This window comes from Manihot esculenta, chromosome 6, assembly GCF_001659605.2.
Source record: "Manihot esculenta cultivar AM560-2 chromosome 6, M.esculenta_v8, whole genome shotgun sequence".
Taxonomy (NCBI): Eukaryota; Viridiplantae; Streptophyta; class Magnoliopsida; order Malpighiales; family Euphorbiaceae; genus Manihot; species Manihot esculenta.
In genome coordinates, this window is record NC_035166.2 from 6,599,863 (window position 1) to 6,617,714 (window position 17,852).

The following is a 17,852-nucleotide window of genomic DNA, read 5'->3' on the forward strand; positions in this document are numbered from 1 at the left end:
TAATGGTTTAAATTTCTTTTTTTTTTTAAAGCATTTTGAAGTAGACTGATACAGTTTTCGATTAAAATTAAAAATTAAACTGAATCGAATCAATTCGATTTAATTAGTTCATTTTTTAACTTAAACAATATGATTTGGTTTAAAATTTTATAAATTATCAGTTTTCAGTTTGATTTTGATTTTTAATGATAAAAAAAATCAAACCGAACCGAAATCCTAAAACTACATCGTTTAAGTGCCCCCTATTTATATACTTTATACCTTTACCCTCTCACCCCATCCCTAATCATATCCAATCAACCAACTCTTCCCACCAATCTTGGCTGAAGGCGATGTCCGTCTCATTTATCCAGTTGGCGAAGGGATAACGACCGAGAGATTGCAATAATGAAAGAATATCAATAACCCTCTCGCCCTCTCATCCATCCCTTGTCCTTTTTTTTCTTTATGTTTGTTCATATTCTTCTCATGATAATGGTTGAGAAAATTATTTTATGTTTGTTATTATATATAGAATATTTTAAATATTAAATTTTTTTCTTAATCTGATGATGCAATCTGCTGTTGAGAGTTTATTCTTGTAAAATTTGTTATTGCTAATTTGAAATTGTAGATTGATTATATCTATTAGGATTAGATTGGTTTAATTTGAGATTTATTAATTTATTTAGGATTTGGGATTTGTTGATTTGATTTGTGATTTTGTTGATTTAATTTAGAATTATTTATTATTAGAACTCTAATAATTTATGTGAATTGTTATTGATTTTTTTGTACTAAAAACTTGTAATTTTTTCTTATGTAGATTTGGGATTTTAATGTAGGAGATGGTCATTCTCTAACACTGACAGTTCGGTTCTGAACTGAAATCGAATCGAACCATTTAATTTAGTGGAATAAATAGAAGAGAGCTATGTTTAAGAATAAATAAATTAATATTATATTGTTTATGTTTTTATCTTTGCAACAAAATATGGTAATAAAATAACAATTACATTGCAGTGCATTATGGCATTCATTATATTATATGACTAATTACATTAATTGCATTATATTCAACCAATCATAGGCTTACGAATGCAAGCCAAGAGCTCCTAACATTTTACCAAGCAACTAATTAATATTCCCAAAAAAAAAAAAAAGGAAAATTTTGAGAGGTGGAAATAAAGAAATACAACTACAAATAATCCTCCAAAGCAATATCCAGAGGAACTTCATATCCAAATACCATGGAGTAATCATTCAATTCATCAGAGGTGAACTTTGGCATCCTCCAGCTTCTTGCAACTTGAGAGTCATGACCACTAGTTAGAAGCTCTAACACCTAAATAAAACAGAAAAAAGATCAGTTTTTCTCAATGGTTTTATATCATAAAAATAAACAAAATTAGGGCTAATCCTCTGTTTGGAATAAAAATTAGAGCTAATTTTTTTCAAATAAAATAGTAAAAATAGTATTCTCAAACATATAGATTTTACTTTATGTCTTTTTATATTAGAGAGGAAACATATGCATTAACATCAAGGGAGCATGTGGTACAATTTCCGAAAATTACTTACTTCACTCATTGATGGACGCCACACCGACGACTGTCTCACACAATATGAAGCTGTTAGCACTGCTCTGTACATTTGGTCTTCATCAAATCTGCCTTCAAGTTTTGGATCAGCTAATTCACTGATCTTTCCAGATTCCATTAGAGGCTTTGCCTACAAGTTGTAATAAGCCATTTTAGTGCATATAAAAAACATGTTTAACTTGTACCTTACCAATTCCAATTTATATTAAACTATCTGATTCGTTTCATATAAAGATATGGGTGCATACCCATAAGAGAAGGTTTTGCTTGGAAGAATCCACAGGCCTCCGACCAGATATAATCTCCAAAAGCAGAACTCCAAATGAAAAAACATCAGTTTTTTCATCCACGATTCCATGCATGAAGTACTCTGGTGCCAAGTACCCAAATGTACCTTCTATTGGAATCACAGCATGGTGAGTCCACTTGTTAGGTAGCCATTTCGCCAACCCAAAATCTGTGATCTGCAAAACTCATGCATGGATTCTTCATGTAAATTAACCAGCAACAACAAGAAGAAGAAGAAGAAGTCACTAGTTCTAGAGCTCTCTGCTTAATTCCAATGTTTAATAAATTCACCTGTGGTTCATAATCGGGTCCAAGAAGAACATTAGAGGCTTTTATGTCGCGGTGTATTATTCGGTGCTTGCAGCATTTATGCAGATAGTGCAGACCTCTAGCCACTCCAAGAATTATCTTGAATCTCACTGCCCATTCTAAGGACTTGCTTGTCTTTCCTGTTATTGATAATGAAATTTTATAATTTTTGTTTCCTTTTGCATGAACTCAAAAGGACATTGCATTTCACATGATAGAACTAATTTATTAATTTTTTAAAATTATAAAAATTAAATATTGACTTTAAAACTATAAGACTAAATTATAATCTACGCATTTATAAATAAATCATTATTTCATATTTAGAATTAAGAAATTTTCAAGGATTCATTAAACTTTTTTTTATCCATTATTATATTTGAAATGAAAATTTTTAATTATTTTTTAACTTTAAAAATGTATAATCTCAAAAGAATTAGTTTCGTGCATAATTATGTGAGAAATTATTTGATTTTTTTTTTTTCTAAACGAAGTATACATAGTTGTAGAATTTCAATTTATCATAATGAAATAACTTAAATTTCATTAACAATATCAATTAGGTCACTTGCACGGACACCTACTTTGCAAATACCTAAGTTTTAGGTTCGATCTTATATAAAAAATAAAAAATTGTTTTCAATAATTTTTTAAATAAACATTTATATAAAAATCTTTATATTTATTATTTCAATTTCATGCATATTATTTATTTTTATATAAAAATTAATAGAAATATTTGATCCTTTATTGATGTTTTTTTTAAAAGAATAAAGCTTGTATTAGATTTTTTATTTTATCAACCGGAATCTAAACAGATGTAATAGATATCGATAAAATTAGAGTTATTTTGTCTTTTTTTTTTTATGAATTATTTGATATTTGTAATTCATAACTAATTAATTCGAATTTGTTCAAGTAAATTTATTAAAGGTGCAAAACGAGTCTTCTAAATATTGAATATTTGAACCCTTTATTAAGCTATGCTTGGTAAGTTATTGTGGAAGGAAGAATAGTCTTACCATGTATTGCAGAAGCCAAATTTCCATTTTGAGAGAAATCGAAAATGAGATAAAGTCCATTTTCTATGCAGCAGCCAACTAGCTTTGCAGTATTGGGATGGCAGACATGACCAATGATTCCCAATTCTGTAAGGAACTCTTTCTCCTTTGTAGCATCCTTGTTGTCCTTGGCTAAACTCTTCACTGCAATTCTTTTCCCATCTGAAAGGTCACCTCTATATACCTCCGAGTATCCTCCTCTACCTACTATATTGTCTGTTTATATTCAAACCAAACAACCACGCATTATATCACTTTCCATTTCTGTTTCTTCTCTTCTTTTTTTTTTTTTTTTTTTTTTTTTTTTTTTTTATGTATCTACAATGTATAAATTGATAGGAACTCATAATTTTTATAAAATTGGATAAAATGGAACATGCAAAACTCAGAAGGGAAGAACATACCAACCCTATAAGCTTAGAAACTGTTGATGAATCCGAAGAAGGAAAGTTAAAATTTTCAAATGCTTTTCAATTTTGCATTCTCAATTACCTGTGTGGAAGTTATTAGTGGCATTGGCAATCTCCTCATAGGTGAAGCACTTGAGCAAAGGCTGTTGTTTTCCTTTGTTGGGAAAACTGCTCTGTCTTTTTCTCAAAGGTGACGTGAAGATTGCGGAGATAATTTTGCATGCAGAAATTTGCTTTCTTGTTTTGGATTCGGTTTTGAATTTCGAAGGCAATTGAGGTGAATCTGTAGTGATGCTTGAGCCTTCAAAGCTGATGGAATCATCTTCTGTACTGTGAGATTCTCCATCAACTCCATCTAGTACAGATCTTGGTGAAGGTTTTTGACTCTTTACTTTTGATTCAATCTCTTTCTCAACAGGGGAGGCACTACCCCTGCCACTTCGGTTGCACAACCACCTGGAACTTGACTTAATTTCTGCAACAATAGAAAGATTACATGTGTAAACGAATCCATCAAGTCAAATTTTAAAGAGTTGAATTTTACTTGATTAAAATTTTTTTGAGTTCAAGGGAATTTAAGTTTTACTTGTTTTGAATTTGAGTCCAGCATTAATGAGATCAAATTTGATTTATTTAGTAAATAAATTAAATTTTTATTAGTCAAATTTTAAAAAAACTCACAGATTAATTAATTTAATCTCCATGAGTTTTAGCTTTTAATATATATATATATTTAAAATTAAATAATTTTAATTAACTAATTATATTTATATACCAATTTGTGAATCAATAAACAAATAATTCTCGAAACTTAACAAATTCAATATAGGAAAGTTTAATTTTGACTCATTAAATGAACCTAAAAATAGACTCGATTTTGCCTCATACTTGAAACTAAATTTTTATTAAGACATGTTTGCACTAATTGATTTATTCATAATCCTCATATTAACTAATTATTCTAGATTTAAACACGAAATCTCAAAATTTTAGAATAGGCTCTAAGTGCCGCTAAAAATTAAGAAGGATTCTTTTACAATAAAACCCACCTTTTGAATCAGAATCTTGCAGAGGCTGTTCATGTTTCCCGATTGAAACCACTGTACAATCTTCTGGCGCATGCTTAAAACAATACTTTAAAACTTCAAGCCAAGTTCTAAACAAGGTGAAAAAGATAAAGGAAATGGGAAATGTTATTTATGAATGATCATGTTAAAGAACCAACCAAAAATTATCAAAAATAAAACCTCATTTCTCACCTGTTTGATCTGCTTCTCAAGCCACGTAGAACAAGATAGTTAGCTGAAATAGATTTTGCTTCCAGAATTAGCCCTTTTGAAATGCTAGAGCTAATACCCACTCTGGCCTCCAAGTTTATCTGGAAACAGAATTTTTCATCAGCCTGAATCGATTTGTCAAAGAATAAATTATAACAAGAGCAATGTACCTGCTTAGATTGGCATGTCCTGGCAAATTCTCCAAGCACTGAAATGACGTGTGCTTTTGCTTGGCGAATCTGTGAACGTTTTCTCTTTATCAACTCGTGGTGCTTCTTCGTCTCCTTGCCAACTGTTTCAAACAAATAATAAACATGAAAGTTAATTGAGAAGGTGCATGGAAATTGATTGATTCATTATTAAAAAGAAAAATGAAGAGATTCAGCTAAAAATACCAAGCACATGAATGGCGATAATTTCGTCATTGGGACGAGCAAGAACTGAGATAGCCCATGAGAGAAGCTCTTTACTATCATCTGGGTCTAATGGGATGGCTATGAGTATTTTGGCAGGAGCTGAAGCAGCTGGGATCATTTTATTATCTGCAACCAAATAGACAACCACCTTGAAAACCTTGGTTGATGAACTGAGAAGGAAGCTCCCTTATATGTTATTTTGCATTTTATGAGGTTTCTATTATAAATCAGAAGCAATGAAACTCATACGCTTAATAAGAAAGTGCAAAAAGCAACAGAATGATTAAGGTTAGTAGAGAGTGAGAGGCCACATTTAGCTCTCTCTCTCTCTCTTTCTCTCTCTTTCCCATACACATTCTATTATTCTTGTTTAGGAAGCATTGAAAGGCTTTTACAGTGGCAAAGGCCAGAAGTGATTACAGAAACTCTCTCTAAAGAAAATGAGAAGAGAAATTAAGTGTTTATGGTTGGGTGCTTTGGGGTATAAGCAAAGGTGATTGGCATATGCATTTGATAAGTCTTGCTATCTAAGCCAATATTTCAAAACTAGCTAAAAAAATAAAGTAATAATTTGTTGGATTTGGTAGGAGAGTCTACTTGCCACTCAAAAAGAAGCCTTACCTTTATCATGAATGAAACGTTGAGAAGAAACTAACATTTCCACTTTCCACATGAGAGAGAGAGAGAGAGAGAGATATTTTGTTCATTGAAGAGAATGCAACAATTGGAGTTTGTCTTCAACCCTACAGTCCAAGCTTAGATATGGGCTTATGCCAAAATAGTTTGTCTTACTATAAGAGTCTTCGTCTTTATCTATTGTATATGACCGTTGAATTAGGGAGTTGTATCACATTTATCACAACCAACAAAAACTAAGAGAATACATGCAAGGGAAGACAAGCTAAGTTAGCTCAAGCCATTTAGGTGGAGGCAATCCAAACTCAATAAATGGACCTTTTATTTAACCTCATTTTGCATTTTCTAAATTAGATAAGTATTATATTCAAGAACCGCTAACAAATAAGAAAATAATAAATTGATATTATATACTGTAACAATTTTAAAAATAGTATTTACTTTTAAAATCAGTCAAAATACTAATATTTAAAGGTTGAAAGATTTAATAAAAATCAATTTTTTTTATTACATTTAGCTAACTATTGATAAAACACCTAAGAATTAGCAAAATAGATTTTATTATAGCGCTAAACAAACAGTTTTTTTTAATAATTATTGTGAAATTATTATCTTAAAATCATTAAGGTAAATAAAGAAAATTTACTTTTTATTATATATAATTTTAATAAAAGATTTATTTCATATTTAATGAAATTATAATTTTAATCATATTTTTTATTTATTATAAAAAATAAATAAACTGCTACTTTATATTCAATACAGTTAAAATATATAAAATAATAATTTACTATCGCCGTTTTAAATTTATTGATTTGGTGCAAATGCTTAATCAAGATGAAATCTTACCACTATTTTGTGAGATTTTGTTGAGTGATTGGATGATTGAAAGTCCTATGTTTGTCACATGATGCCATTTATTTCGCTAGGAGGTTTCTTCCATTTGAGCAACATAAAGCTGTCTTGAACATGGATTGATCTTATTTGATGGGTTGCTTTCCTCACAATACTTTTGCCATCTTTTCAATGCAGCTGCAACTTTATTTAGAAGCTTTTGTTGATTGTATATAGTACTTTCCTTAGCATTTGCATACCTAACCTAAGCAATCAATTCATCTAAAATTTTCTTGTGTGAAGTGAAAGAGTTATACTGCATGATTTTTCTTTTTTCATTTTTTATTAACATATAATATGTACATTCGGATAAGAATAATTCACACTCAACAAAGAGCGATCATGTAAAGCTTTTTTAATGGTAGCTCTAGAATTCAAACTGTTGAACTTGCATTAAAAAAAAAAAAAAAAACAAAAACAAAAAACTTGTTTCAATATCACCACTTAATCTTATAATCAAAGAAAAACAAAATCAAATCTTGAAAGTTTCTTCTCTACAAATTAAATTGCATATGCTAGACCTCCATCCTTTCGGTATTTAGTAAGTATTGAGTTTATATCAACTGTCCCTATTTAATAACCCATATAAAATAACAAGTCAATAAGATATAAATGCATAAATAAAAGTAAATTTCAATTACATAATAATTATTTAATAAGTCTAATAAAATATAACTAATTGGTAGATTTTTAATTTAAAAAGAAAAATTAAATTTTCATTCATATAGCATAATTAAAAGAGTTGTTCCTCTATTTTTAAGATTTAATACTTTAATTCTGATATTTAATTCTGTTAAAATTAAATATTATTTCGTTAAATATGTCGTTAGTTAATGGAGAAATGACTGAACTATCTTTCTTATTCTTCTTTTTCTTTACTTTCCATGCATTCCCTCTCTATATTTTTCAAAACTCCATTCACAATAGAAATGGGTTTTCTCATTTGTTTTCGGTAGTGATCGATTGGGTTTTCTTAATGAGATCTTACTTTTGAATTATATTTTAGAACGAAAAAATCAACAAATATAATGGGTTCTCTTTAACTCGGTTTTATGAGTGAATGAATCGATAATGATTGTATTCAACTTGTTTGATTTAATGTTACTCACTGGTTTTTATGCAAATCTAAATTATTTAATTTTAATCTTTGTCAGGAAATAGTCTCGTTGGAATTGTCTTGCCTAAGAAAGACGAAAAGGTTGTGCTAATCAAGAAGGGTGATGCCATAGCCCTTTCATTTGGTATTGTGACATGGTGGTTGAATAAAGAGAATACTCAGTTGATTGTGTTGTTATGAGTCGATACATTCAAAAGCCACAAACTTGGTGAATTTACTGATTTCGTTTTTACTGGTTTCACTGGAATTTTCATTGACTTCTCTCCTGAATTTGTGAGCCAAGCATGGAATGTGGATGAAAATGTAAAGCAGTCACTGCAACCCAAAATTACGCAGCGAAAAAATAAAAGATTTTTGTTTTCCTTTTCAGGATCCGAATGCTTCGTTTAATTTGAAATGAAGGATAAAGAAATTAACCTTTTAGATTTCGAAAATTCTAGCAGGACTGTAACTGTTCCGGACTGATAGTGCTGCTTCTTAAATGAACACTCTCAATGATATCCACACGAATATTTTCATTTGGAGTGCTAGCTTTCTGAACGGATGGATTAGCTATGTGCTCCAAATCTGCAACACAGAAAATGATTATAAAAACCCTCCTCAAGCTTTTGTAAAACTCTCAAAGAAGGTGTTTTCTATTCGCTCGTTTTCTCTCAATCTTTTCGTTTTCACACTCTTCTTTTCGTAAAAAAGTTATAATCATCGTAACAGGTACAGAATCGTAGATACCAATATATCTGTGCAATAAATACTTTTTAAAAAGAAAACGAAAAGATATTTTATCTGTAACCGTTACAAATAAGCTGCAGAACTTTTAAATATTATTATCTTATAATAATTATAAATAATTAATATTAGTAATAATATCTTTATTAATATTATTATTAATTATACTAACGGGCTCTTAACCTATTAATATAACATAACACATCAATGACGTTGTTTTGTGTGTAACCCAATAGGCTCATATTAATTGGAATAGGCGCAGTCCAACAAGGCTCATAAATCATAAGCGGTCTCTAGCAATATGTTATGATTACCCAATTAATATGAGAATCGATAGTCTGATAAAACCTAATAAATAGAATATTTATTAATCTCTTTGTCACGCGATATCTAGTTTGAACATAAGTCATGGTCAATGTCAAACTTATAATGTTCAAACTTATGATTTCTCGATCTCTAAGTAGACTGATAAAACCAAATGATATTGATCACATTATCAATTCATTTGAGCACGACTATGCATTTTTCAATCTCACTTATTGAGGGGTTCAGAAAACATCTCTCTCAAAAAAAGGGATAAATTCTATCTAAATTGTTCAATATCCTCTACATAATTTATATTATACTCAATCATAACTTTTATGATTATCCAATTAAAGACAATGTTTGATTATGTAAAAACATAACAGTTTTTATGTTGGAAACTATGACAATTTCAAGTCAAAGGATTAAAATATAACTATCTTGAGATTCACTTATGACAATAACTCATGTAGTGATATCAATATGGGTTTATTCAATACTTTGTTCTCTAACAAGTATCTATGATTATTGATTCATATCAACATACACATAATCATCTCATAATTATCAATCAATAATCATACTAGCCATATTTTATTATTATCATTATAATAATAAGTAATTAAGGGTGTTAATCATTATTATGTAACATATAAATAAATAATAATAATAATAAAACCTCTTTTATTAATAAACAAAATAACACACAAAATGTTCAAGATAATGATTTAGGGCAAATATACTAACAGAAAAAACAGTGAGCATTATTGTTTGGATATCAAACAGGCAAAGGCATTGTCAAGCTGCCTGAACCCAAGAAGGAGATCTGTAGTGGCTTGGTTTATAATTGTGAAGAATCTCCATTAGACGTGGACATTAAGAATGGTAGAAGGGTTGTGGTCTTGAATACTAAGAACCTTCCATTGGTTGCTGAAGTTGGCTGTAGGGCTAATCTTGTGAGATCAGATGGAGGTACTATGTGTTCTCATGGTTTTCTCATGACTTTATTTTGTATCGTCAAAGTGGTCGTGTTCAGGTTGTTGGAATGAATAATAAATGTATTTGAGAATTTGAAGAGAATGAATATGATTTAAGGATTTGAATAGAGTTAAGAGGATTTGGGAATATGAAAGGTAGAAGTAATTTTTATTATTGGTAATGGTATTTTTGGAACTATGTTTTATTTTTTTTTTGATAATATTTAAATTATTGGATGGAAAAATTTTAAATTTTAACGAAATTAAATATCAAAATTAAAATATTAAATTCTAAAAATAAAGAGGTAAATTTGTTAATTATATTATATTTCATTGAAAAAAGAAATAATTTTTCATTTAAAATAAAAACAATTGTATTTCCAATCATGATTTTCTTTTTTTGAAATGAAAATCGAAAATTGAAGACTAAAATATGAAATATTCTGTAACCTCTTAAATTTATTCAGATATACTTACTATCGGATTAAACCTATCAGTGTTATGTATTTTTAATCGTGATTATATTATTTTCTTTACTCTCACATAAATATAGTGTTTTATAAAATTGTAAACTTTACATTTATATTTGATTTGCAAAGGGATGAAGTAAATGAAAGTATTCCAAAGTAAAGTTTTTCATTCTTTTAAACCTTAATTTGTATTTTCCTTTTCAGCTGAAACAGAAAATTCTTCAATGTATTTGAATATTTGAAAAGAAAACCTTACTCACTAATTTAATATGTTAAAAATGGAGATTTTTACTTTACAAAATTGCGCTCTCTCAAAGACAATTCAACATTTTTAAAATTTTAAAAAAATTCCTGCCAGAGAAAGCTTATTTCATTAAAAAATCATATAATTCGGATGTATTACATAATTTACCTAACCTTCATTATTGCTGACCTGAAATGCATTAATATTTTCTTTCTTTTTTTTCTCTCTCAACTGAATGAACCTGTTGAGTGGGCCAACCCAGTTTTAGTCATCTCCTGGTAGGCCTGCAAAGTGTGTAAAGACCTGAGGAGGTTGATCCAAATGAAGTGGGCCATTTTTGTACAGAATGACTGGTAGATATCTAATATCTCCCAACTACCAAACACTCAGAACGAAAACAGTCCCAATTGTTCTTATCCACTATTTGAATTTCTATTCATTCTTTGGAAAAAAAAAAAATTTCTAATAATCAAATCCCATAAAATTATGACAAATTTTGATCAGACTCAACAATTTCTTCTGAATCCAACTCAATCCTTTTTGAGTAATGACAAAGTGAATAATCTGCATTTAATTTGCAGGTCAAAATGATTGAATTTGAACACATTCGAAAACATATGAAGTCCAAATTACTAGAATTGACAATAACCAAACCTGTTCAATTGACTCTTATTTTAATCGATAGGTTAAGAGAGGAGTCAAACCCAGTTTTGTCCAATTCAAACATTGGTATCATTGCCCAACAAACTCACTTTCAAGCTTTATTGCTGTATAATTTTCCTTATATACTTTGTGTGTGTAAAATTTTCTAACTTCCTCTTAAAACTTCATTCACCGAAATTGATATTTAGATGCAACGATGCCTTGGAGATTGATGGCAACTCCATGCTTTTAGTTTTATGCTTCTTTATTCTTGAGAATTTTAGTTTTCCTTGGTTTTTTCCATCCTCCTTCTTTGATTTTCTTTTTTACTATAAACCAAATTTTATTCCTAATTCATTTTGAGTTTTTGGGCTCTACTCCATATTTCAAATATTTTGCTCTAAAGGAGTTTTTTTTTTTTTTTTTTTTTTTTTTTTTTTTTTTTTTAAAGTTAGGAAGAAACTGAAACAGAAATCAGTTAAAAACTAGATAGGGATAAGCAACACCTAACTAATTATGAAGGATCTAAATATTCATCCCTCCTAGAGGGATCATAAAGCAATGAAGATGTAGATCCCTAGTTTTTTATACTATGTGTACATGCATATATAAAACAGTGAGAATTTGATAATGAAAATTACACTAAGTTTCAAAGAGTTATAAAATAATATTTTATGTCACGAAAACTAAAAAAAATGAAAAAAAAAATGATGAGACATGTGAAAAAATAGAGAGATTTGGACTAAAATCTTAAGCTATCCGATCAAAGACATGTTTCCTGAGCCTCTTTTATGTTCCTAGGCATCTCCCATAAGGCTAAGGTTCATTTGATCCTTAAGATTTATTAGTTTAAGCTAAAGAATAAGGGGTGGTCGAATAGGTACTTTGGCCCATTTGGGCAAAAAAGATTCTATGGATCCAAGTTTAATTTTAGGGTGAACTGTAATTTAATCCCTCTAGTTTAGTGAAATGTAACCTTTTGTCCCTCTGTTTTAAAAAATCTTCAATTTAGTCACTGTGATTTTTAAAAACTATGATATTAGTCCCTCCCGTTAGATTTTCAGTTAAATCACCGTTAATTTTAGTTAAAAAGACTAAAATACCCATTCTCTTTCCTTCCTCTTCCTCCTCTTCTTCTTCTCCTTCCCGATCTCCTTCTCCTTCTGCTTCTTCTTCTCCTTCCCGATCTCCTTCTTCTTCTTCTTCTTCTCCTTCCCGATCTCCTTCTTCTTCTTCTTCTTCTCCTACCAAAAAGATGAAGCAAGAACAGAACCCCGAGGTGAAGATGGTGGAGTGGTTGAAAATCTTTAATCTTTCTTGTTTTTGTTGGTTTCTCTCTCTTGTTCTTGCTTATTTGCAAAGGAAACTGTGCTGGGTTGAGTTTTAAGATAAGAATCAGTTTAGAGAGAGAGAGAGAGAGAGAGAGGTTTGGGGATTTGAAGCGTTAGATTTGTCACAAAATGCACTCACTGGTAGCTTACCTCCAAGCCTGTTTCAGCTTCAGAACCTGACAAAGCTTCTCTTAATTGCTAACGACATTTTCGGTTGGATTCCTCCTGAGGTGGGAAACTGTGTCTCTCTTATTTGTCTTCGGCTTGTTAATAACAGAATCAGTGGAGAAATTCCAAAAGAAATCGGGCTCCTGAAAAACCTCAGTTTCCTCGACTTGTCTGAAAACCATATTGGTGGAACGCTGCCAGCAGAAATTGGCAATTGCAATGAGCTGCAGATGCTGAACTTAAGCAACAATACCCTTTGAGGCACTCTGCCTAGCTCTTTATCTTCTTTGAATTTGAGTTGGAATGCACTCACTGGGACGATTCCAACCCAGATTTATGCTCTGAACAAATTATCCATTCTTGATCTCTCACACAATGAACTGGAAAGAGATCTGATGGCACTTGCAGGACTCGAAAATCTTGTTTCTCTAAACATCTCTCACAATAATTTCACAGGCTATCTTCCCGACAACAAGCTTTTCCAACAGTTATCAGAAACAGAAATGGCAGGAAACCAGGGACTGTGTTCTAAGGGTCGAGACTCATGTTTCCTTAGAAAAGCCACATCGATGAGCATGTCAAATAACAGTAAATTGAAGAGATCACATAGACTTAAACTTGTCATTGCATTGCTTATCACCTTAACTATAGCAATGGCAATTTTTGGAGCAATTGCAGTTTTCAGAGCTCGAAAACTTATGAGAGATGATTACGAATCCGAGATGGGAGGGGATTCATGGCCTTGGCACTTCACCCCATTTTAGAAGCTAAATTTTTCAGTAGAACAAGTTCTGAAATGCCTAGTGGAAGCCAATGTAATTGGGAAGGGATGTTCAGGAATAGTGTATCGTGCATAACTAGAAAATGGAGAAGTCATTGCAGTTAAGAAGCTGTGGCTAACAACAATGGCTGCAGAGAAAGACTCTCAAAATGACAGGTTAGATATTAGGGGAGTTCGGGATTCCTTCTCCACTGAAGTAAAAACCCTAGGTTCTATCCGACACAAGAACATTGTCAGATTCTTGGGTTGCTGTTGGAATCGAAACACAAGATTGCTTATGTACAATTATATGCCAAATGGAAGCCTAGGCAGTCTCCTCCATGAAAGAAGTGGAGGTTGCTTGGAATGGGAAGTGAGGTACCGAATCATCCTGGAAGCAGCACAAGGCCTTGCTTATTTACACCATGCTTATCGGGAAGAAGAAGATTGGGAAGAAGAAGAAGAAGGAGATTGGAAAAGAGAAGAAGAAGGAGAAGAAGAAGAAGAAGAAGAAGAAGAGGAAGAAGAAGGAGAGAGAATGAATATTTTAGTCTTTTTAACTAAAATTAATGGTGATTTAACTGAAAATCTAACGGGATGGACTAATGTCATAGTTTTTAAAAATCACAGTGACTAAATTGAAGATTTTTTAAAACAGAGGGACAAAAGGTTACATTTCACTAAACCAGAGGGACTAAATTACAGTTTACCCTTAATTTTATTAATCCTATGGAAGATCTTTCGAGAACATTTAAATAATTTAATAATCAAATCACCTAATAAATCAATCCATGGCTGGTCTTCTAACTCCTATTTAAATATCTTTTTCTCCTAACTTGCTAGCATAAATTAATATAATCGCTCAAAAGTCAACTCTAGGCAGGCTATCACCCCTCTCCAAGTTCTAAAAATTTTATCTCAACCTCCCAAAAAAAGAAAAAGAACAACAATATGGCATACCCTCTCCTTGGTGATGCCCCTCCCTTATTTCTTAATTTCCTTGATTCTTCTTTCTTGATCTTCTTGATTTTCTTTAACAACTAAGGTAATAATTCTTTTAAGCATCATGAATATGACATAACATCATTTTATGTTGCTTCTTTTATTTTATTTTTGTTTTGGTAATGTTGGGCACTTCCTCCATCGTATTTGATGTGATATTTAAGGATAACATAAATTCTAGGTATCTGGTTTGGTGACACGTCGCTTTTGTTTGAGGGTTTCATTTTGATTGACAAAGACAATGTGATAATATGCATACTTTGTATATTTTTGATATTCTAAACACTTAGATTTTGAGTTTAAATCTATTTGAACAGGCTGATTTATATGAGTTATTATGTTTTCATAAGATAAGTAAAGATTGGAAAAAAAGATGACAAAAATCATATTTGATTTGGTTACCAAAACTGAAAGAGTCATGGGTATAATTTAGTACATGAGGAAACAGATTCCTTCTCAAATACTAACTTTTAGATGCACTGTGTCATAGACTATATTATGGGCATAACGCATCTGACAAAAGAAATCAAAGTTAAGCTTCAAATCTGACACGCGATTTGAAGATCCTTATCTGCCAAGACATATCAAACTCGACTCTTTTGGGAAGAATATAGCATCAAATGAAGAAACAATCATGGATACACCCAAATACACTTTTCATTTGATTTTGGTTACTTGTATTTAGGTTAAACTAGGATTTTTAACACTATATAAAAATGATATTTTAATTTACAATATCATCTTCTATATTATGTTCTTGATTAATTTTAGAAAGACTGAAAACTTTATTCTTCATCTTGTTGTATTTCAGCTATGAACATGAGTAGCTAAATTCTCTTTTCAACTAAATGACAATTGAAGTTTCAGTTTATTTGGTTGTGAAATCTAATTAATTTTATTGTTTTCTTAATGTTTCATGGTATTTATATAGTTATTGTGCCTATTGTTTATTATTTTTCTGTTGATTGTTGTACTAAGGCGTCATTACTCAATTAATAGGATAATATATTGCTATTTAGGTTTATTAAATTCATAATTGTTTAGTTCAATATGAAGCAAAGTGGTCAATTAGATTACATAAGACATTCCTAAGAAATGATATAATCTGACTTAAATGAATCAGGTATCTTGCATTTATTAGTTAGAATCAGGTCTTTCTAATTTTTCATGTGGTAATTGGATTAAATTTTAGAAGCATCTATGATCGACCAATAAAGCTAAAAATGAGATTAATCCTTTGACAAAATTCATCTCATATTAATTTTCTCCCTTAAACTTAATTGTTTTGCTTCTCTAAATTAATTAAATTTATTTTCTCATTAAATTTATTTTTTATTCCCTTAAGTTTAAAACCCCCGCAATTATGTTTTTTTTTTTATGTCTTTAAATTGAATTAATTAATTTCCTTTCCACTTTGTGGGATCAAACCTACTCACTACTACTGCAGTTTATTTTGTTTTGAAAAGGTAGGAATTTAGTTTTTTGTCTTCCACACCCATCAAATTTTGAAGTCGTTTGACAGGGATTGGTTTTTAATTGGTTTATCAATTCTTTTGAATGACACATTATAATCTTGCAATAAACTCGAGTTTAATCTAGAAATCTAGAAAATCGCAAGGAAGTTGAGAAAAGAGGCCAAATCGAGAGACAAAGACGCTTCATCATTTAACACTGACAATCAGGAACAGGTTGCTATTGAGGGACAAGCTGTGGGCATGGAAGAAATAACATTTGACTTGGACGACTCTTTTAGCAAATCTGACATGGAAGAAAAGATGGCTGAGAAGCAAGCAATCCAAGATGTTGACAATGTTGATGGTATCTGCACCAAATACAATGCTTGACCTAAAGTTAGGATTAATTTATCTCCTCCCCACTTTTAAGGGACGTGAAAAGAAAGATTCTCATAGGCACTTGAAGGAGTTCCATGTGATATATTCTGGCATGAGACTACAAGGAGTTTCAGAAGAACATATTAAGCTGAGAGCCTTTCCTTTCTTATTAGTTGGCGATGCAAAAATTTGTTGTATTATCTACCCCTGAGTTTAATCACCACATAGGGAGAGATAGTGAAATTATTTTTGAATCAATTTTTTCTGCTTCTAGAGCATTTGTAATTAATGGGGAAATATCAAGAATAAAGCAAAAGGACCAAAAACTATCCATAACTATTAGGAGAGATTTAAGCGTATATGTGCAAGTTGTCCTAGACATGACATTTCATATAAACAACTCATGCTCTATTTTTATGAAGGACTCTAGCCCATGGCAAGATGCATGATGGATGCTGCTAGTAGAGGTGTGATAGTGAAGAATTATATCCTGTAAGGACCGTCAATAGTTCAAAACATACCACTAATAGGATAGTTTACCATTACTGGTTGGTTTGGGTGGTTTGAGCCCATTCTCCTTAAACAATGGATGTCCTTTGTGAATGAAAAAAACTGGTATTGGAAGAGTACATCCTCATAAGAGCCAATAAAAATCTCAAACCAAGACCATCAAATATGTGAAAAAAAAAGAGAGAGAGAATTGAATTCCTTTATTCCTTGGTAAAAATTACGATTTTGGAGACTTCTTTGGTTGGTTGGGTATACTTTTCTTTATACATTGACTTAAAAGTATTGAACTTAATTGTGTGGTCATATATTGAAAGTGGGTTTGCTGTATTTTTTACTTTGAGGACTGTGTTGGATTTCTTTTATACTTTCTATACATTGACGAGATATTGCTATGAAATGTTAGCTACTTAATGTGTGTAATACCCGGCTAGACTCCGGTATCGGAATTCCTACCGTCCGGTGGAATCTCGGGTGTCGGAGACCTCTAGAAGGGTAAAACCATGTTTGTATAAAATGTTTTAATGTGTTTTATGTTTTTAATCAAGAAAGAAATGAGTTTTTGCATGAAAACAACCTTGGAGGAAAACTCAGGTTCGGCCGCCGAACCTCAAGTTCGGCCGCCGAACATGCATGCGTTTCGGGTGTGCCTTAGGCCCCCGAAAGCATAAGTGAGGGAAACCAGGTTCGGCCGCCGAACCTTATGTTCGGCCGTCGAACCTTATGTTCGGCCGTCGAACATGGCATGCATGCGGAGGCACTTTCGGCTCCCGAACGTGGCCTGGCCAGCCACCTATAAAGGGGTCCCTTAGCCGAAAACGGGCGAGTTTTTCTCCCCATTTTCGGCCAAGGTGAGCTCTCCGCCATCCCTCACCGGTTTTGAGTTCCTTCCTTCAAATCTT

The 17,852-nt window shown here is 31.3% G+C and overlaps 1 protein-coding gene and 2 pseudogenes across 2 annotated transcripts; 2 read left to right on the forward strand and 1 right to left on the reverse strand.

The window, feature by feature from the left end:
- Positions 1-975: 975 nt before the first annotated feature.
- Positions 976-5,926, reverse strand: LOC110616876 (probable receptor-like serine/threonine-protein kinase At5g57670). 2 transcript variants are annotated; one of them, XM_043957300.1, is made up of 11 exons: positions 5,694-5,926; positions 5,321-5,467; positions 5,096-5,217; positions 4,908-5,026; positions 4,698-4,804; positions 3,731-4,123; positions 3,200-3,454; positions 2,160-2,317; positions 1,829-2,044; positions 1,561-1,710; positions 976-1,324 (listed from the first exon to the last, which is right to left on the reverse strand). In XM_043957300.1, exons 1-11 carry the CDS (start codon positions 5,695-5,697, stop codon positions 1,178-1,180), a joined length of 1,818 nt encoding a protein of 605 aa, XP_043813235.1. In that variant the 5' UTR covers positions 5,698-5,926; the 3' UTR covers positions 976-1,177. The 2 variants fall into 2 exon arrangements, with proteins under 2 accessions (XP_043813235.1, XP_021615075.1); XM_021759383.2 differs by having other exon boundaries at positions 5,591-5,926.
- A 1,973-nt stretch (positions 5,927-7,899) lies between these two features.
- LOC110617806 lies at positions 7,900-10,083 on the forward strand (annotated as a pseudogene).
- Positions 10,084-12,605: 2,522 nt separating this feature from the next.
- On the forward strand, positions 12,606-16,455 carry LOC110617808 (annotated as a pseudogene).
- Positions 16,456-17,852: the final 1,397 nt, after the last annotated feature.